The following is a 20,683-nucleotide window of genomic DNA, read 5'->3' on the forward strand; positions in this document are numbered from 1 at the left end:
GTAAGTTCTTAAATAAGGAATTTTAAAAGAACATTATTTTCCCCTTGTCTAGCAATGACAGAAATGTTGCTGTGATTCTGATTCCTGCTTGTATTTGCCACTGCATGTGCTCCTGAGGGTTAGGTGTTGATTGTTATGCAGGTTCCCCAGTTACAGTTGTGTCATTTCTTTAGGAGGCACAGCCTACAGTTCTCGGGAGATGTTCTCTATCTTTCAGCAGGATTTGCTTTTAGCAATTCCCTTTCAGGTTGGATCTCTCACATTATTTTATTTCTTCTTCTAGACTTGTAGAGCTTCTGAAAAGTGCTGCCAAGTCTGAGAAGGAAGACAAGAAATTGCCCAGTGTAGCATTTGATTTGCTACAAGTTGCACTGAAGGAAGGTGCCTTTGAACTGTTCTGGAATGAAGTTGTGGAGAACGGGCTATTGAAGGAGAAATCAGGACCTGTGAGGTTTGTTTTAAAACACACTATTTATTGTCTCCCATATTATCTTTCTGTTTCTTGACCCAGAGGTTTTGACTTCCATCTCCCTGTATGCTCCTGGGCCCTGCCCCAGCTCTTCCTCTCAGTCTCACTGCTGTGTGTGGATTTGCTGCTGTGCCTCAGCCTGAGGGAATGTTCTTTGTTCCCATCAGTTACATGTGCTACCGACTGCTGGGCAGTGCTCTCCCCTTGCTGTCCACGGAGCAGCTGCAGGTGCTTCTCAAAGGGAAGGTGATGCTGCACTATGGAGAACACGTGGTAGCGACTCAGGTGGGTGTTTGAACAAGCTAAAGGCCATGTCTTGAGTACAAGACATCTCTGCCCCACTCCTAGTTTCAAATCATCTTGTTGAAGAAAACTTTATGTAATTTTAGATCTTGAGCTCTTACTAAAAGCAAGGTTATTGTATGACCAGTGGTTGCAGTGGACTGAGTATAGCCTGTGTTTGATTGTCATTGCCTATTTTAAGGGTATGGAAACTGCTCAGCACTGCCCCTCCTGCTTTCATTGGTGCTGCCAGGAAAGCTCTGATGATGGGGGAAGCAGAGGAAGGGCAGCCCTCAGCAAATTGACAGTGTCATGTGTTGTCCTTTAACAGTCCCTTTGCTTTTGTGTGTCCAGAAGTTCCTTTTTGTTTATCATTGTGCTGGTGTCACATCAACATTGGAAGGCAAAGACAAAAAGGGACAACTCATGCTTTTGTTTGTTAGTGCTTGTTTCAATAAGCACATCTGAGGTTTAAGCACAAAATTTATTTGGAATTGGATTTTGGAGCTCTTCTTCCTCTTTTCCTACTGGGAAGCCAGCAAACAACACAACCCTGCAATAGACAGAGGAAAAGTAAAAGGGGAATACTGCTAAACATGGCTTTTAGCTTGGCTTTTTGTGGTAACACAATCCCAAACCTCCTCATGTGTACCCAAAATTAGTTGTTGTCTCTTGGGAGAGATAGGTCTGTATGATCTTTTTGTTCTGTTATCAGAGCAGCCATAGGTGTGTGGGTTTGCTCTGCAAATCCTGCATGCCATGGTGCCTCCCTAAATGGACCAGATTTCTCCAGGATTTATCCACTGGCTTAGTAGTTTTCTGATTTCTCACTTTTTGTGCTTGCTGCACAGTAAGTTAGGCTGTATTCTTCCATGTGCATCAATTTTTTTTTATTTGGTTCCTGTCTGAAATGTGCAAATCCCCTGAAGACAATGAGACTAAATGGAAGAAGCTCCTAATATTGTTGATGATGAGAGAGTAGAAAAGATCTTAGTTTGAATTTGATTCTGGTTTGGGGGTTTGTTCTGTTTTGTTTCGTGGCATATGTTGTTTGTTCAAGAAGTAAATGCTGTTACCTTGTACTTCCTTATGGGATTCTGGTGATTGTTGGAGATGGAACTAGACAAAGCTGGAGTCTGATATTTGCTGGCAGTTATCCTCCTGGTTCCACTTTTTTATCAACCCACACCTCAGGATATGAGTTTTAGCTTAAACATATCAACTCTCCCTCCTTTCAGAATGCCTCAATGCCTCTGAGACACCAGGGGGAGGAGCTGGCATTTATTCTAAGCCCTGTAGGTCAGCAGGCTCCAGGGCTGCTAGATGAGACTGGAATTGATAGCAGGGAATTTCCAGATCTAGGGAAACTCTCAGGCAGGTGATGTGAGAAACATCCTGGAACTTCCACCCAAAATAAAGAGTTGATCAGCCTGGGAGCCTAGCTGCACTGGCCAGCGTGTGGTGCGTCCTCACTCTTCTGAAAGGTGCAGATTTCAGGGTTGATGCTGGGACATGGCAGGATTCTGTGGCTGCTTACAGCAGCTGCTGCTGTGAGAGGAGGGCCACGAGGTGAAATTGGTGACTGGCTCTAAGCCTTAGGACAAATATTCAGGCATATTATGGCTTTAATTTACTTACTGCAGCCAAATTCTTTCGTGTGATTTACACTGCAAGTGTTCAGGGCCAGGCTGGACAAGGCTTGGAGCAATCTGGTCTAGTGGAAGTTGTCCCTTCAGGCCCATGGGGTTGGGAGTAAGATGAGCTTTGAGGTCCCTTCCAACCCAGGCCATTCTGTGATTCTGTGATTTGTATTTACAGAGCCATTCAGACTGAGTGTGAAGTTCCTGACCTGCCTCTTTGACCATGTTTTTCAGTCTCCACAGGGATTTAAGTTTGCTGCAGAAATGGAGGGGTATATAGATACATTTCTGAGTGGCTGCGATGACCCAGAAAGGCAACTGGCTGTGATGGTGGGCTTCTCTACCCTCACCAATCAAGGGAAGCCAGTGCTGTTGAGTGGTTCCAAGGTAGTCAGACACCTGCAGGCAGAGGCCTTGCAAAAATACATCTGCTGGCTCAAAGACATGTTCCTCAGGCCAGACTTGGACTGTTGTTTAGACTTCTCAAGTAACCGGCAGAAACAGAACCGGGAAAACGCAGACATGTGAGTACATTGCACCTTCCTCTCAATGTTTGCTGGTTCCCTTGCCATGAGCTGACAGTTGGTTATTTCTTTTGCCTTTAGAAAGGTTAGCCCCAGCATCTGACTACTTTGCTGGGATAAAATTAAATTCTGCAAATTCTGCAAGCATATTGAGAACCAGCCAGCCTGCTCAAAGCAGAGTGGATCACCAAAAGAGCCTTTTCTCCTCTTTTTCTAGCCCTGACAATTGCTTTGGAGAATATGTCCTGTGGTTTCCTCTTTCACTACAGCCTCTCAGGTCTTTGTAGGAATTGTGCCTCTCTTTTATCTGTGCATTAGACATGCTGGCATTCAGGCCAGGTTATATGTTACCTGGCACCTATAAACCTCCCTCTGCTGACTGCTGCAATTCTTGAAGTGCTTTTTGCTCATCTGCAGACTCTCAGTGTGGTAAACAGATTGCCTTTAGCATAGTAAAAAGTAAACTTGAGAAGATTATATCTCTTCTCTTGTACCTGTTGCTTTGTTACTACATATGCCAATTTTAATGTTTAAAGCCTCTGAACATCTGAAAGTCACTTCTTGATGCAGTGGATTGTGCAGTGTGTATTTATGTTGGGTTAGTGTTCAAAGTGCTGATCGTGCCCACCTTCTTATTCAAAGAGCACCACAGAAGACTGCTCGATTGAGGAAATGGATCATGCACCGACTGGTTAACATCACTGAAAGTGCCACGAGAAAAGAAGAGAGCTTTGTGATGGACATTGCCAGGTGAGACATGTAAAGACACATGTGCTTGGGATAATTCTGTGTAGCTCAATAACAGTATTCCAGATAAGCTGTCCTCATGACACTAGCATTTCCACTAGTAGTGGAAATGCTCAATAATAAATCATTTAGGAGACCAGGTTTTGTTTTCAAAATAGCTTCTGCATTATTGGACTAACCTGTGTCATAAGTAGTTGGCACTTAAAATCACATTAGTCCCATTTCTCTTCAATACAGTTTCCATTCCTCCTTGCCTAAACTGCTTGAAGATAGTATTTTTAAAATCAGGTCTTAATAAGTACTTACTTAAAGTAAATACTTAAAGTGTCTTGGAGAGTATGATGGCCTTAGTATTGTGTTTTGTGGCCTTAAGTGTTGGTGCTTCACTTTTGTGAAGTCCTGAGCATCTTCTTCTCTTCTTTAGCCTGTGTATCTTGAGAAAACAGTCTCACTGTCAATAGTGGCTTCTTGCAGTGCTTGGACTCCATTAACATGGAGCTGTTTGGCTTGCATGCATGAGCTGATTTTGCTTTGTTGTGACCAATCTGGGTTTTCATTTTTATCCTATTTCTGTCTGTTCTAGGTTTTGCTTCTTCCATGCTTTCTTTGTTGCTAAGAAGAAGAAGAATTCTGAGATAGCTGAGGCCAGTGTCCTTCCATCAGAGCCCCTAAATGAACGGGATCATATGGAGATAGAAAACTACTTCTTTGGGTAAGGATTTGATTGCATGCTTTAAGCTGGAAAATTTCTCTTTTTTCCTGAGGATAAGATCAGCTTGTGAACAGTGGGGCAAGAAGTTTGGAATGGTAGGCTGCTGTTGGAGCATTTATTTGACTCCAGCACTAGGAAATGGCTTTTTTTAAGGAGATGGATTTTTCAAAGATCCATGTTTTGTCCACATCAAATCTGATGTGTATATGTGAGATGATATGGCAGGTGTGGAGCTGAGCTCATACTCTTTTTTCCCATAACATTTCCATTGCCTCTGTTGCAGGCTGGAAGGGGAAGGAGCCAAGAGGGAGGTGCTGGGGTTATGCTGGTGGTTGTTGGCTTTCTGTCCACTCTGTGTGAGAGGTGCTGGTGGATCCACAGCCCTCCCTGTACTCAGGAAGACAGAGTTGGCAATGGATGTATTTAGAAGGTTGCCAAACCTCAGTAGAAGGAAAGTAGAGGACAAGATGGGACACAGAGCGAGGAACAACTGAGATTAGCAGTGTCCTTGAGAGCACCAGATGGCTTGGGGCCACCAAGATAACGAGCTCTACACTGCTGTCTTGGCTACGTGTGTGGGTTGAAAGCTGGGCACTGTCAGTTTGGGCTGCAGTGAGAGTGCTTTGCTGGTGGGTGTTATTTTGGAAAGTGGGAGCAGGCCATTTGGTTCCTGTGACAGTAACATGGTGGCTCTTTCTCTGCAGGTTACTCCAAACATTAAACACCATGCCTGTTTTGGGGGATGCAGCAGAGGCTGCAGCCTTGAGAGGGAAGCACGTCCATGGTGTGACTGCAGATGGGAAGCTGTGGATCTTCCTCCTTGTTGAGTATGCCAGCAAGCTGCTCTCCAGTGAGCACGTCAAAGCTGTGAAACCTTTTACCAAGGAACAGAGGGATATCTGGGAGAGGTGAGATGCTTGGGAAACTGGATGCTGGGTTGTTGAAGTGAGGAAGGTGGGAAAGCCCTGGTCTTGGTTTCTGCTTAGGGCAGTAAAAGAGATGTTGTCTTCTCTTTGCTTCCTGCTGTTCTTGTTGCTGTAGCACAGCCATTTCACAGACAGTGGTAGTTATTTTTCTTCCCTTTGAGTATCCTCACCTATGGCTGGTTTTCAGAGTGTCTTTCTGTTTTTTTTCACTCCATTCCTTTCTTCCTCTTCCTTCTATGTGTTAACTATGTGGTAGCTGTGTCCTTTTCTATTTTTGCTCATAGTCCTTCTCCCAAACATGATTGCAACAGTCATCTTTTCTCTTAATAATGCCTGTACAAACTTCTCAATGACTCTTTTCTGGGTTTGATTCCCCATAAAGGTCTAGCCTTGGCTGTGGTATTAGGGATGTAGTCTGTGCACAAGTGCAGTTTTTTTATTACCCACATTCAATGAGATACTAATATTGGGTTAAGATTGTGTGCTAAAAGAGCATCCAATGCCAGTAAATGAAATGTTAAGTATGCAAAACAGTACTATAGTTTTGATCACGTTTTTAGTCTGGTCATATGAGAATTTGCTGTGGTAGTTGTGAAAAACTCAGAGAGGTTTCTTTCTTCAGAACACTTCAGGCTGTGAAGAATCTGCAGAAGAAGGAATACAAATCAGACACTGCTAAAGTTGGCGCTTTCCAACAGCTTCTCCTTTCAATGGCCATTCATCTTTTCAAGGTAAGATCTCTGATTAATATTTCTGTAGTATAAAATAGGCTGATAGCTAGGCTTTCTGAACACCAAGATGGGGAGTTTCTCTGTTCAGAGATCCAGCCTTTCAGAACCTCTGGCTTCTGAAAATGGGCAACTGGCAGCTAATAAACTGTGATTCTTACACTACATGTAGACGTGTAGTGGGCAAAGCTTGGCCTGAGCATTAGTTCTGCTCTTGATTTGCTGCTGACTGGAGCAATCTTTACTTAATTTCACGGGTGTTTTTCCTCCAAGAGTTGTTGTGGTTGATTGTAATATTTGTACCTGTTTAGAGTGGTCCTCAGATTTGGAACATATTCCTTGTGTTGTTGGTAGTGGGGAGTTCTGAGCCTGTTTACTGTCTGCTTGTGATCCAACAGAATCAGTCTGAAACAGTGGATGTTCTGAGCGACCTTCTGAACTGCACAGAGAGGGCGTTCAGCAAAGAAGCCAAGAAGAAGAAGAAGACTGGTGAGTCCTTCCTACACAAAGAAAGGGAGTGGGATTGTTGGTGGTCTGTCAAAGACAGAAGATGGCAGTTCTGCATTAATGAAGCACTCTGCACTGGTTCTGGCTTGATGCACTTACCCCCAGGAGAATCCCTTCTTCATTCTCCTTCCGTGCCATTTAAGTCTCCTGCTCCAGCTCTCTGTCTGCACTGTGGGCTGTGTTCCTGTGTGTCTCAGAAAGGAGAGCTGAGCTCTGTAGCTGCCCTTGTTTGGGTGAGCACTCCAAGGGACTTCATTCTCCTTGAGTCATTGTTCTGTGTGGGGCTGTGGCTGGTGCTGAGCTGGAGGTGTGTGCCTGGCAAAGCTGTAGGCTCAAACACCCAGCAGGCATCAAACATGTTTTCTTCTTAGCTTGAGTTCTGAGCAGACTGAGTTGTCCTCTGTGTACACACAGCCTGTTTGGAGATGGAGGCTGATCCTAGTTTAGGGCCTGTGGGGACTCTAGGTTGGGACTTGACCAGGAAAAGAACTTGGCTTGATCTTTTGATTTCCTCTCCAGCTGTGGTCTTGTTCTCCTGCAATCTGTGTAAATCAGTTTGAGGGCACTGTGAAAATAAAAGCTGTAATTCTTTGGTTTGACTGGTTGTAGAGCAGGATTCCCAAACTTTTGGACTAAAGGACGAATTTCAAGTGCCATCATTTTCCATGGGCTACTGTGACTTGTGATTTCACTGGAAACACTCTAAAATGCATGTACTTTTGCTGACCAGCTGCTAATTGCCTTAATGTGGCCAAGTAGGTGTCATGTGACTTGCAGAACTGCTAATCTAAGTAATGATTTAATAAATGGTAGCTTTTATTACCTGGTAAGCCTTTGCAGTGGTCAAAAGACCATTTCAAGCATATTTCTCCCTATGGTTTCTCCCTCCCAGCCTTCTGTCTCTGTTGCTGAGTGGGTACTTTCAAGTGTCAGCTAGAGTGACAATTTTATTTTTTATTCCTTGGTGAATTTTTCTGTAGTTTCTTACTGATATACCAATGCCTCTTCCTGTCATTGTTTGTTCCTGTGCAGACAGCTCGGAGCCAGGATGGGTTGAGGTGATGGTGGAAATTCTTCTCTCCCTCCTTGCCCAGCCCAGCCTGCTCCTACGTCGGATTTCCAAGAGTGTGTTTGTCTGGATATGCCCCAGCCTGACCAAGAGGGGCTTGCAGCTAATCCTGGATGTAAGTGAGGCACTAACAGGGCCTTGTACTGTTTGCCAATTTTGCTCTAACAGATGTATGTACAAGCATGTATATTTGGGTTTAATTTAAAGTCTATTTGATTTAGGAAACGTCTGATGGTGTGTGCTACTGAATTTGAACTGTCGTTTAGAGAGAGTTGGAGCTTTTTTTTTGTTTTTGTGGAGGAGGAGTTTGGTTTTATTTTACAGGACCCTGAGATCTGCTAACTTTAAGCTGTATTATTTGATAGTTTTAGGTGAAGAAAGTCCTGGGTCAGTTTATATAACTGGTAGATTTTATATGTGTGTATAAATGGTAACATTTTTTTTTCTAGAAAGGTGCTTTTTTCCTAGAGGTGCTAAAAATAAGTGACACTAAAAATCTGAAATGGTCACTAAGAAAGGTGATGCCTACTAAGAAAATATGTGGACTGCAAAGGTGGGCTGTCAGGTACTTTGTGATGAACCTAATACTTCATTTGTAAGAAACCAAGATGTGTGATGCCACCAGCCTTTTCAGTTTTCTCCACCTTTTTTGTTGCTTACAGAAAGAACTTGGCATGTTAGCAAGCAGAAAATTAATGCCCTTACTTCAAATTCTGTTACTCATCTGGTTTACTGTGCTGAAATTTGTCCGTTGTGCACAAGAAATGCTTAAAAACAAAACAATGAAAAAACACAAGTCCCTTTTTTTGTAGGTTTTTGACCCTAACCAAGAGCAAAATGAAGAAAGTGCAGTTGTTGTGATGGAAGAATCGAACAAAAAGACCAAATCTGCACAGGACACGGTAATTGTGCCATTGCCAGTGACAAACACTCTTCATTTCCTCAGTGTTTAATGTTTCCCCTGATCTGTTAATAGATCAGCATCATTCCTCTATTTGAGGAAAACGGCTGTCACTCTATTAAGATTTATTTTAAAGGTTCAGCACACAAATGGCTTGTTGGAAGGGCGTGCTTGGTCTCTTGGCCTGCAGTTGCAGGTGTGGCTGGTTGAATAGATGCCTCTCTGAGAAGAAATAGCTGCATCCTGAAATGAGCCCAGGCCTCTCCTCTTTGCAGCCACAGACAGAATCGTGGCTGTGATGCACAGCCAGCTGGAGTCCAGATCTCACCTTTTTAAGGACTGAAGAGATTCAAGTCATGAAGTGTTACAGCCATCAGCAGAGAGGAGGGTCAGATGGGAGCTGTTCCTTGGAAGCTTCTCTTTGATACTTATTTAATATGACAGAGAAGTCTTTATTATATTCCACTCTTAGCTCTTGTGGAGACCTGGTTCCCCATTATCTGAGGGGTCTGTACTTGGATCTGAGGGCTAGAAGGAAGGCAGTAGGGGAGGGCAGGGTTGAGGTTTTATTTCTGAGCAGTGGCACATCTGAGAATTGAGTTGGGCTTGTATGGTGGGCTCAGGAGATGAACTTTCCTTCCCTAGGATGAAGAAGGAAGCGAGGACTCCTCGGATGAAGACAACACTGACAGTGGAGATGAGGAGAATGAAGAAGTTGATGAAAATTTTCGCAGTCAGCTGATGAAAGTTCTCCAAGCAGGGAATGCTTTGGTATGTTTTCACTGCCTACCTGGATACAGATACCAGGAGGTTGGGATGTTGAGAGATGATCTAGTAACCCTCATCCTGCCTGAACTCATGCAGTCTCAGCCCTTGCAGCCATCTTTGCATGGCACTTGAAACAGCTCAGGGTCTCAGGCGAGCTGTGGCAATAAGTCACTTATCCTTTTATTTATTGTTTGTATGTCTTGAGCACTTTGCTTGTTTGATGTAGCCTGACACAGCTTGTGCTCCTGCCTGTAATAAATGAGATTGATGTGAACTAAAGCACTGAGATACTATGTGTTGTAACTCCTCCTGTGAGGAGGAGTGTTCCCTGAAGGCCACTCTGGAGACTTATCATAGCAGTGATAGAGTTTGGTTTAATGGTTCCAGTAAAGGTTGGCAGACACAGCAACATATGAACCTCTTTGCTGAAGGAGGAACAGCACAGAGGGAGTCAGGTCAAAACCTCAGCCTCTTTCCTCTCCTGATCCTCTCTACATGTTAGTGCTGTGCAGCCAGATTACCTGATGGGAAATACAAATGAGATTTCTCATGGGTCTGAGCGTCTGAGTTCCCTCCCTACAGTATTATTCTGGGTTAGCTCCATCCCTACTTGAGTCTGGTCTTGGCTCTGGTTCCCTCCCCACTGTCTTCTTGAAGTATATGAGTTGATGTGTTGGGTTTTCTCTTCTAAAAACAAAAGGAAGGAGATAAGAGTGATGAAGAGCTGGATGATGAGGCTATGATGGCTCTTGACAAGAACATCTCAGCCCTTTTTGCTGAGCAGCAGAAACGGATCCAGGCGAAGAAAGATGAGAAAGACAGAATGCGGAAAGAGAAGATCCTGCGGAGGGATTTCAAGACTAAGGTATGAGAGAAGGGTTTGGTGTGAAAACCTCTGGCGTAGTAGCATGTTAATTGAAGTGTATGCATGTAATGAGCTACCTAACACTAATCAGCTTGGACATTCACATATGTCACAAGCTCCTGGGAGCTGGGACTGGATTGTTCTAGCTTTGTACAGCACCTGGCACAGCACTGTTGGGTGACTGGGGCTTTGCAGACCTGTTTGAAAATCAGGATTGTGCTGTCAGAAAGTGCACTGTGGTTTCATTTGCTGATCTGAAATGCTTAAATTGATAAGATCCTTTCCCACAGCTACCCAAAGATATTTGTCAGGGTTTTTTTTTTTGTAGCTGGACAAGCTTGGTGTTCCTTAATGAGACATGCGTAAAATGCTTCAGGTCATTTTGCAACATCAGCTTTTTTTGGCTTGGTATGCCAGTGAAATCGGTGGGATTTTGATAAACCCCTGGTTGGTTGTGACTGCAGTGCTGAGTTCAGGCCGGCTGGTGTCAGCATGGACCTTCTGGGACATTCCAGCATCCAGGGACAGCTCCAGCACTCCCAGACAGGAATGGGAGTCAGGAGTCACGTTAGCCAAGGCTGAATGGTGAAGTGAGCCAGTGGCTCTGCTGCATTTCCCTTCTGATGCTGTTCTGTAAAAGCTGATTTGATGCTAATACACTCTCTGTAATTCAAGGGGAGCTTGCAGGGTGAGAGCTGTCAGTCAGTGGTGCTAACAGGGACCTGTGCCAGGTTAGAGTGACTGCAGGTCTGGCCAGGTAACACTGGTTCTTGTGACTGTTCCTTCTAAAGGGTATCACTGCACAAAATGGAGCTGGAACCAATAGACAACTCCTAATCTTCAGTTTCAAATTTTAATTTTCAGTTTCCCATGCCCCAACAGGAGAAATGATACCAGAATGTGTATAGATCTGAGCTGTAAATAATTTTCTTCAGCCCCCTCCAGTTGCTCCACAGCCTACTGGTAGATGCTCTGGGTAAATTCATCGTTTCCCTGTCTGCCATGCTCCTCACATCAATAACTGTGTTTGCAGGTGTTGGATCTGATTGATGTGTTCCTGATTAAGCAAGCAGAGAACCCTTTGGTGTTTGATGTCATTGAGCCCCTGCTTCAATTGATTGAACAGTGCATGAGCTCAGACTCTGACAAACAGGAGCTTGACTTCCTCCAGAAAACAGCTAATATCTTCAAGTAAGTGTCCTAGGACCTCCAGATAATAGACAATGGCTTTTGATAAACAGCTGTGGTATTGACTGAACACCAGGAGCTGGTCTTTCTGAGGTTGAAGGCAATTGCTGTGCTTAGAGATTGTGTAGGTTAGATTTCCAGCACCACACGCACATACACAGTGCTTAGTCATAACCTGCAGGAAAGGACTTAGGATCTGGATTTTCTAGGCTGAAGGACTTGAAGTGTCAAACCTGTTTGCAGGTGGAAGCCTCAAGAACAAACACAGGCATGGCAGGTGTGGAGCCATGTCACTGAATAGCTCCATGGGCCTCTGACCTCTGAGTCAGACCATGCAACAACTCCCAAGGCTTACAGCATTGCTACTGTGGCTGGAACAAACTCAACAAGTCACTTCTGAGACAGGCAGAGTGCAAATTCTCTGTTCAAGGCCAGAAGTGAGGGATGACACCATCTAGATGGACATAACGCATGGCATGTCACATGTGTCCTCTGTGCACCACTTCTTGACATCCTCAGCACTCTCTAAAGCATTTTCAGTGCTGCTCTGTCACCTCAGTTGAGAAGCAGCTGTGAAGTAACAAGGTTTGAGGTAGTCAGTCCCCTTTGTGGGAGCTCGGAAGGAAAGTTGGCTCTGATGCCTCAATTTGTGCTTGAAAGTGAAGAGTGTTAAGTGTCTTCACCCTTCCTGCCACAGCCATGTGCTGCCCACAGCCAGCATTGTTTGTTATCACTCAGTGTTCTGGTTTTGTTCTCACTCGCCCTGATAAAGGGATAAGTGTTCCAGGCCATCTGTTCCCCAGAGCTCTCTGTAGGTAATGGCTTTGGATTTGTTTTAATGCCGTGCAGGAACTCGCTGTGCCGCAATAAGCAGTACTGCAAGAGAGTGGCCCCCCTGCAAGAAGATGTGCATGCTTTAGTGCAGAGACTGGTCACGAAGGCCTGCAAGCACACCGACTCTGCAGTGGCTCTCTACTACTTCAGGTGAGTGTTCATAATGAGCATCTCTGCTGATGCTGGGAGATCTGAGCAGGCCTGATGTGTGTGAAGAGCTCTGGGAAGCCAGAGCCTTGCAGAAGGCTTGATACTATCATCTGTGTCTTATGTAAGGACTAGTCAGTCCTGGCAGTCTGAAGCATTTTCAAACATGTTTTTTGGTGATTGTCTTTTACAGCTTCTGTGATACAGAAATGGTCTGGTACAGCGTTGCTGCTGCTGGTGGGAAGTGCTTCTTGAGGCTTCCTCTGAGAGTGATGCAGTGTGTGTGATTCAGTGGGGGATGAGTGTAATTCCTAGTCACCCTGTGATGATTGTTCTTTAAATGTGTTTACTGCTACATGATAGCACAATGAGGGCAATAGCAATTGAGTCCTGACTGTACATACCAATATTTTTTCCTTTGCTGTAGAATACAGGAAAATTAGGATAAGTCAGATATATATTTGTTAGAAAGATGAGTGATCTTGCTGTTCTGTGGTGTAAACAGGAGTACCATTTACCAGCAGACTCTCTTGTGATATACACCCAGTTTCATGAAGACTTTCATACTCAGTCTGGGGTTTTTCAGCTCAGCAGTGTCTGCAGTGTTGCAGTGCCATTGGACATTGTTGGCTCTGCAGCACGTGTCCCCATGGCTGTGCAGGAACTGTGGCACTTCTTGCAACATGGGGCAGGCTGTGTGTGCTGCATGGCTCCCTGACAGCTTCCCAGCAGTGGCAGTCCTCAGTGGAGCAGTGCCCAGTAAATACTGCATTTTCCAAAGGCAATACTGCATTTTCCAAAAGCACAGAGGTCTGCATGCTCTCCTGATGATACACCCGAGTTCTCCAGCACATGGCAGCTATGGGGCCATGCCTCAGCACTGGCTGAGCTGTGCAGGCTCAGGAATCCTGGGCAAGGTGCAGAACTCCTCCAGCAGTGCCAATCAAAAGCATGAGCTTGAGGAAACCAGGCTGATAGTGAGGATATCTGACTGTGATGGCACATAATGAAATGATTCAGCTTCCTAAGATTTCTTTGTCTTTAGGTGTGGCCAGAGTGGGTTAGACTGAGAGAAGAGACCCTCTCAAATTCTGTAACCATCTTTGCTAGAGTAAGCTGCCTGTGCTGCGTGGCCTCTGCCCTTAGGTAGCTTTGCATGGCACTGTGGCAACTGCTGTGTTCTCCCCTTTTCTTTTACAGTGCCTCATTATACCTGCTCAAAGTGTTGAAAGGAAACACGTCATCAGCTCTCCCTCCCCCTGAGCCCGAGAATCAGAGTGACAGCAGAGCGAAGCAGGAGTGCCAGGTAAGACACGAGGCTGCACCTCAGGATGTGCTTTTTGCCAGTAAAGCTGCATTACCTGATTCTGCTGAGTGGGCCTTGCTTGTTCATTGTCACTGGGCCTGCTGCTTGCTGCCTACATGATTTCCATAACACTGAAAAGTTCCCCATTCCTTTCTGGCCCTCACCCTCCTGCCTTTAAGTGTGTACTTGCCTATAGGCACAGGGGCTGCCTGTTCAGTGGATCCAGGTTGATGTCCAGAGAAGCCTCATGTGTATTTGTGCTGTTCTCCTCCCTGATTTGGAGGTTTTTCCATTAAACTCCTGGCAGTCACTCTTGAGGTTTTTTCCAGAGGGTGCTGAGGAGCAGGAAGACACAGAACAGTGGTGGATGAGAGTAAACTCCTATTCCCCTGAGGTTTGGGCTAGGGTAAAGAGTGTGTAGAGAAGTCCTGATTTTGGTGGCAGTTGTTTGGAGGGAGACTTCATCTGGCTGTGCTGCAGGTGTCCTTTACTACCAGGCCCTTAGTCTGATCCCCTTTCACCTACTGTCTCTGCTGCATTTCACAGGTCTCAGGGTATGGTGACCCTTTATCCTGGGCACCCCACTGCAGTCACCTCCACTAGAAACTGAGCAAGGAGTGTCTCAGTCTCACCAGCTGACCCTGACCTTGTCTCTGAACCCCTCAAACTGAGCACAGGAATTAGTGCCTTAATCTTGCTGACACCTTGTGGGGTAGGAAAATGAACAGAGCCCCCTCATGGAAATTACACACACTGAGGTATTACTGGAGGCTGAAAAGACAGCCCATGTTTCTAGGGCTTAGTGAGAGGCAGAGAGTGTTAATCCAAGCAGCTCCTGTGCAGTGCTGAGCCTTTTGTGAAAGAAGAACAACATGGGAGGTCTGGGGGAAATATAAACAACATGCTTGACTTGGAGGCTAGAGTGAGGCATGCTTCCAGCATCCCTGTGCAGTTTGACAGGGAAATCTCTTATTCCAGTGGGAGCAGAGCTCTGGTCCTGACCAGGCAGGGACAGAGGCAGCACTGACACGAGCTGTCACTTTGAGGGAGGTGACAGCTTGGTTCATGTGATGCTGCTGATGCTGACACTGTGTTGAGGCCAAGGGAGGTTTTGCAGTGGGGAACCAGAGAGAGGTGTGGTGTGTTTCCATGAGCTGTGCTTTGTGAGCATAATTTGGAGCTTTTTGATAAGCATGAAAGTGGAACTAGAGCAGACACTAGGATGCAGCCAAATTTACAGAAAAACTATAGAAGAATTTTTTTAAGTAAATATATGCATGGAAGGAGAAATCAATTATTTCCCCTGCAGACATGTGTGTCAAATAAGTGCTAAGTAGAGACACTCAACTAGAAAAACTGAAGTCATATTTCAAGACCCATCTTCCTTGTTCCACTTTAGCCTCTGTTCAGCTGTAGTAGCACTGGGAGTTTGACCTGAGAATGGGACACCATGTTAACTTGGCTTTAGACTTCCATGGGCCTGTGGAAAAATTCCTTGGGCAGAGGTTCACTACTGTGAAGATTACAGCTTTTCCTTCTGGCCCCTAATTTTTCACTCTTCCCAAAGAGCAGTACTTCTCTGGCAATATGAGAACAGTCAGGAACATGGGGATGCAGTGCTCCACGCTTGGCTCTTCAATAACTCCTGTTTGTTTAATCCATGTTGCCTGTCTGTGTGTGTGTCTGGGATCCTTGTTCCCCACCAGAGGGGGATATTGGAGCATGGACACATTTTGGGATTGCTGGATCCCTGATCAGTGCTAGGCCTTGTCTGCTGAGTACCCGGGAGTCCTGGACGTAGGTGCTAAGTGTATGTGGATACAGATATGTGCATACACTAAAATCTACAGATACAAGTAGTTCCTCAGCTGAGAACACCCTGTGCACAGCCCAGCTACTGCACCGTGGGCTTGCAGTGCTCTGTGAGCCTCCTGTACTAGACACAAACCTAGAGCACAGCCCCCACACTGTGTGGAGTGTGTGTAGTCCTTCTAGAAAGCTGTGCTGCCCTTCAGTGACAAGGTCATAAGGCTGTCAGTGCCTGGGACAGCATATTTGAGCCCCACTTGGCTGTTTCTTCATGGTTCTGTGTCATATCTCAAGCATAACTAGTTGTTGGGAAAACCTCTTAGAACTGATGAAAGTTAATTTATTCATAGTTAGTGATTCATTCTTGTGTTTCACTGGAAATGCTTTTGTTCTGTTTTTTTTTCCTACAGCTTTTGAACCCAGGTTGTTTGAATGTGAAGCGGGTGGCTGTTATCTATCAGCAGGCACTGACCCAGTTCCTCAGTAAAAGGAACAGTCCCCTTACATGCTCCATGTTCCACGATCTCTTCAAACGCTTCCCAGTAAGTGCTGCTGCCTCTGTGCTGTGTTGTCTTCTGCTGGCTCCAAAGAATGATTATAATTCTGGGGAAAGCAGGGAGAGAAACTTTCCTGCTTTACTGCAGACTTTTGAAATTGCTGTGCAATTTCCTTGGATTTTCACCTGCTCAGGCTTTTAAACTCAGACTCAATTTTTATGGCAACATTGCAGGAGGCTGGGATCTTATTTATGGGTTGGACTGGGATACTGCATGGAGAAAGCAGCTGAACAGCAGGCTGCTCTTTAAAACAGCCTGAGAAGCTCTAATTTCTCACCAGTATTCAAGACAACGTGGATGAGCAAGGCAGAACAGTCATCTTGTTTGAACAACCCAATGTAGCTCCTGTCCAGCTCTGCTCCAGCTGCATCCTCAGTTTCTCAGTTTTCTTCCAAGAAGACTGAGCAGTGTAAATTCTAATTGGAATCTAATCTTCAAGCCTGATATTCAGATAGTGCAAGTGTCTGAAATGTTTGAGGTATTTCCTGCAAGCTTGACCTATGCCTGGGGCTGGTCTCCTCTATGAGGACAGCCAGTTTTTAACAAACAGGCCATGGGCCTGAATGTCATACAGTTCTTCAGGGGCTTTAAGTTAGAGCAAGCTAGAGACAGCTGCCAGAAGCCCTTTCTCAAAACCTTTTAGAATTGATGCCTGACGTGAGGGTGGGAGGAGATGTAGGTTTGTGTAAGGAGGAGGATGCTTTCAGACTCTGAGGACTCCATCCAGGACAGAGTTCCTCTGCTTGCCAGGTTTCTTAGGAGAAATGGAGGGAGAGCAGGGTTGTGTGTTGCCCACGTGGACAGCAAACTTAAGATCCCATCTACAGGTTTCTAAAGCCTTTGGATTCCATATGACTGTTCCTTGTAGAATTGTCTTTTAAAATCAACACATCCACGTGTCTTTCTAAATACCTCCAGGGATGGTGACTCAACCACTTCCCTGAGAAGCCTGTGCCAGTGCCTGACAACCCTTTCAGTGAAGAGATTTTCCCTTATACCTAATGTAAACCTCCCCTGGTGCAACTTCAGGCCTTTTCCTTTTGTCCTGTCCTTTGTTCCCTGGGAGAAGAGACCAACCCACACCTGGCTACAGCTCAACATGTTCTTCTTTGCCTGGAGCTGGGGCTCTGCACAAAGTGAACTGACACTACAGAAAGTGTCAGCCAGATGCAGAATTTGGTTTTCAATTGGCAGAACACAGGGGCTGAAAAATGCTTGCCTGATTTTTCCAGATAAAGAGAGGTGAAGAGTTTTGCTGCTGCTTTTAGCTGTGATCAAGATTTCACTCAGAGCTGGTGTGAACAAAGCTGTTAATTTTCAAATAAACTGATGCTGATTTCTGGACACTTTCTTGTGTCATTTTCTTCTTACTCAAGAAGCTGTGTAAAATATAGACTGTTTTGCTTGAAAAACAAACCTGTCTGTCAGCAAACCACTAATAAGAGACTTTCTTTCTTTCTTACAGATCATGTGTAAGCCATTAGTAGACACTCTTGTTGAGTTTATCACAGCAGCAGCCAGGCAACATCAGCAGGTAAGGACGAAAGTAAACAAACAAAGCTGTGTAACAGCCAGAGAAGTCACTTAAACATGGCAGCTCAGATGGTTTTTAGTTAGTTTATAATATGCTTTTAGGGCTGCCCAGTTGTGGAAGTGGCTTCTGGGGGGTCAGAGCTTTTGCAAATACTGTCTTGCTGCTACAGGTGTGTGAAGCTGTGGATGTGCCACACAATATGCCCACAATCACGGGGGTTCTTTGGTAGCATCTCCTTTAAAATCTGCCTGCAGCTTTCAGGGTTGAGGCCTGATTGTGGTAGGGGTTCACTCCAGTTGCTTATTCCTTGATTGCTTCCTGCTTGGTAAGATTTCCTCAGTATTAATGGAGTGTGCTGTAGTCCCTGCCTCCTCGTGCTGCCTCGAGCTCAGGTCCTTGACTCTGTTCTGTGCCCTGCTAGCATTTTATAGTCTGTGTGCTGCTGTGTTTAGTTTAAAACCACCTGTGCTGCAGATCTGATTTTTGATGGTTGGTTGCCTGTGCCTGACTAACACAAAATTAGTGGCGCCTTATCAATAAAACCTTGCAGGGTGAGTGCACAGCTCAGTGTTGCTGGAGCAGGGAATGAGGCCTGTCTGGATTTTCACTGCATGGGGGGGCCTTCCACACAGTTAATAACCAAAACCCCTCTAGGCCAGTAGCACTGTCTCCAACTTTCCCACCCCCCAGCTGTACCCTGTGTCTGTCCCCTGCAGAAGTACATCCTAGATTGATCTTTCTGTTTCATAAATAGCTGTTTTATTGTTTCTGATCATTGCAGGGAATGTGAAGGGGTAGGTATGTGTTCACAGTAGGGCTGCTTTACTTTGTCAGTGTAAATTGCAGTTCAGACTGTTTTACCCAACAGGAATGGCTTTGATTTAAAGAAGACAGAAAAAAAAAAAAAAAGTGAATTGAGCTGTTAATAATTTCAGTGGATGGTAATAAGGATGTGTTGCACAAATAACAAATTAATTGTAAGGCACATACTTGATCCCATTCTCAGGAGACCAGAACAGCATCCCAAGCAGACAGCTCCATTATGTGATATCTTTGCTCCTCCACAGGGAACAGCATTGTCCTTCTACCAGGGCTTCCACCAGGCTGCTCCAGCTTTGTTTGCAGAGCCTGTTTGCCTGTGGGTGGGAGGAGTAGGGGAGGACATGTGGAGTGTGTGGGAGCTGGGTACAGAACACGGATATACTGCTGTTCAAACAAAGGCACATGGAGAGTGAGCTCTGGAAAGCCTGTGGAGCTTGGAGTTGCATTTACATTTTTTTACACAGTGCTTCCTTTTCAGGAATTCTGGCTTCCCAGCATAAAATGTCCAGTTTGTCAGGTTTTCAATCAAATTTTCCCACTAATTCTCAATGCAAGTGTGTTTTGGTGGTATCCTAGTGGGTAGGGTAGAAGTCAGGCTAGGTAGATGTGTATGGCAAAGAGATGTGGGTAAAGCAGGGGTGGGGGTAACTTCTCCCTCAAAGCCTCTGGAAAAATGAGGTGGAAGGACTCAGCTTCCGAAAGGGCTGTACCAACTCAAGAGTCCTGAAATCACCAAAGGTCTCATGATACTCTGAATTTGGCCAGCCCTGATGACTGAGAGGCAGGTGGGGTGGTCTTCCACTTTCAGCCCTGAATACTGGCTTCTAATCATTAAAGTAGCTTAGTCCCAGGGACTGGAGGCTTAACTTCTGTTCTAACACTCCTATTGTTAGTGGTGATTGTTCTGGATGTGGCTGCTGCATCTGTGTGGACAGCTAATCCCACTGGGGTTCTGGCTTCTGGGCTCTGCAGATGGCTTTAGCAGGGTGTCCCCAGGGCCACAGCAGGTGGGAAGAGCCATACTCTGCATGGGAGGGTGTAGGCTCAGCTCTGTGTCTTGTGTTGGCCTGACATTGAACCTGGGGCTCTGGCCCAGCAGGGCTGCTGGCCACTAACCCAGCCAGCCTGGGGGAGAAGGAGATGCACCTTCAGGTGGAGCTTTAAGGTAGCTGTGAACAAAATGAAAAGGGATTCATGAAGAGCATGTGAAGGGGCTGTTCCTTCCTCCTCACCCTACACCTGGGAAGTTTTAGAGAGCAGCATGGAGGCAGGGGCTCTGCTCCACAGCTCCTCTCAGCCAGACTGGTCCCTACGTTTTCAGGGCCTCTAAGCAAGACCTTGTGGCCACTGGCCTACATACCCAGCTCTTCAAGAAGCTCTGCTCTTGCTGGGGCCTCTAGTGTGAAGTTAAACTGGATTATGAAGTGATTACCTGGACCAGCCTGGCTGAGGTGGTTTGCAGAACACAGTGTACAGCAGAGCCTGGGCCTGCCTGGGTCTGGTCAAGAGACAGCAGACCTGAACTGTGTGTGCACTGTTGTTGCTGTGCCTGCTGTTGTGGGCTGCTGCAGGTCTGTCAAACTCAGTTTCTGGGCAGTGGTAATAGAGAAGATCCTGTAGGAAATGCAGGAGCCATTCAGGTGCTGCTCAGCTGGCAGGGCCTTGCAGAGGAGCAGTGCAGCCTCTCCAGCCCCAGCCATTTGTCCTGGGGGCCTCAGTGCCTGCCTGCTACCCAGTGCTCGTGCATTTACATCACAAAACGGGACATGAGGATGATTTAGCTGAAAACTTACCTTTTGGCATGTTAAAGTTAACTTCAGTCAACTCACTTGTTCAGGGCACAGGGGCAGTCTGTTCAGGCGTGTCTGGGTGAAAACTGATTGATTTCACCAGGGGCAGTGCTCATTAACAGGAAATTATGGCTTCTGAGAAGCTGGTACAAGGATATTGGAAAGGAGAAATTGCCTGTGGACTGTTGGCTGTAGCTGATGACCCAGGCAACTGGGTCCTGCACTGCTGCTGCCTTTCTGTGCTGTCCTGTCCCCCTCAGCTGGTCACCTCTAAACCTGGAGAACAGCAAACCCTCAGTGGCAGGGCTGTGTCATTCCAGACAGAGGTGTTTGTAGCTATGGCATGGGTGTCACAAGGGAGATCCTTCTCTTTGGCCTGGCTGTTTGCTGTGGAGTAGGGTGTTTTGGAGATATTCAAAGGTTGCATCTTGATGCAGAATTTAGCAAAAGAAAAAAGGAAGCTTTATAACTTTAGATAGGGTGACTGACATTGTCAGCCCTTTTCCTCTGACACTGTTCCTGCATGCTTAAAGGAGCAGTGAGGTTGTTCAGCTCCAT

General features: G+C 45.7%; 1 protein-coding gene across 1 annotated transcript in view; it reads left to right on the top strand.

Annotated features, from left to right (window-relative positions):
- Window positions 1-20,683, top strand: part of MYBBP1A (MYB binding protein 1a) — a 55,710-nt gene that overhangs the window by 3,779 nt on the left and 31,248 nt on the right. The window contains exons 7-23 of the mRNA XM_063402413.1: window positions 284-451; window positions 637-754; window positions 2,626-2,915; window positions 3,558-3,665; window positions 4,246-4,374; window positions 5,079-5,282; window positions 5,923-6,031; window positions 6,427-6,517; window positions 7,568-7,719; window positions 8,417-8,506; window positions 9,151-9,276; window positions 9,974-10,138; window positions 11,172-11,329; window positions 12,176-12,310; window positions 13,508-13,613; window positions 15,833-15,964; window positions 17,445-17,513. Of these exons, the coding sequence (XP_063258483.1) occupies window positions 284-451; window positions 637-754; window positions 2,626-2,915; window positions 3,558-3,665; window positions 4,246-4,374; window positions 5,079-5,282; window positions 5,923-6,031; window positions 6,427-6,517; window positions 7,568-7,719; window positions 8,417-8,506; window positions 9,151-9,276; window positions 9,974-10,138; window positions 11,172-11,329; window positions 12,176-12,310; window positions 13,508-13,613; window positions 15,833-15,964; window positions 17,445-17,513 (2,350 nt within the window). The remainder of the gene's footprint in view (window positions 1-283; window positions 452-636; window positions 755-2,625; window positions 2,916-3,557; window positions 3,666-4,245; window positions 4,375-5,078; window positions 5,283-5,922; window positions 6,032-6,426; window positions 6,518-7,567; window positions 7,720-8,416; window positions 8,507-9,150; window positions 9,277-9,973; window positions 10,139-11,171; window positions 11,330-12,175; window positions 12,311-13,507; window positions 13,614-15,832; window positions 15,965-17,444; window positions 17,514-20,683) is intronic.

The sequence above is a fragment of the Prinia subflava genome, chromosome 8 (assembly GCF_021018805.1).
Source record: "Prinia subflava isolate CZ2003 ecotype Zambia chromosome 8, Cam_Psub_1.2, whole genome shotgun sequence".
Lineage (NCBI taxonomy): Eukaryota > Metazoa > Chordata > Aves > Passeriformes > Cisticolidae > Prinia > Prinia subflava.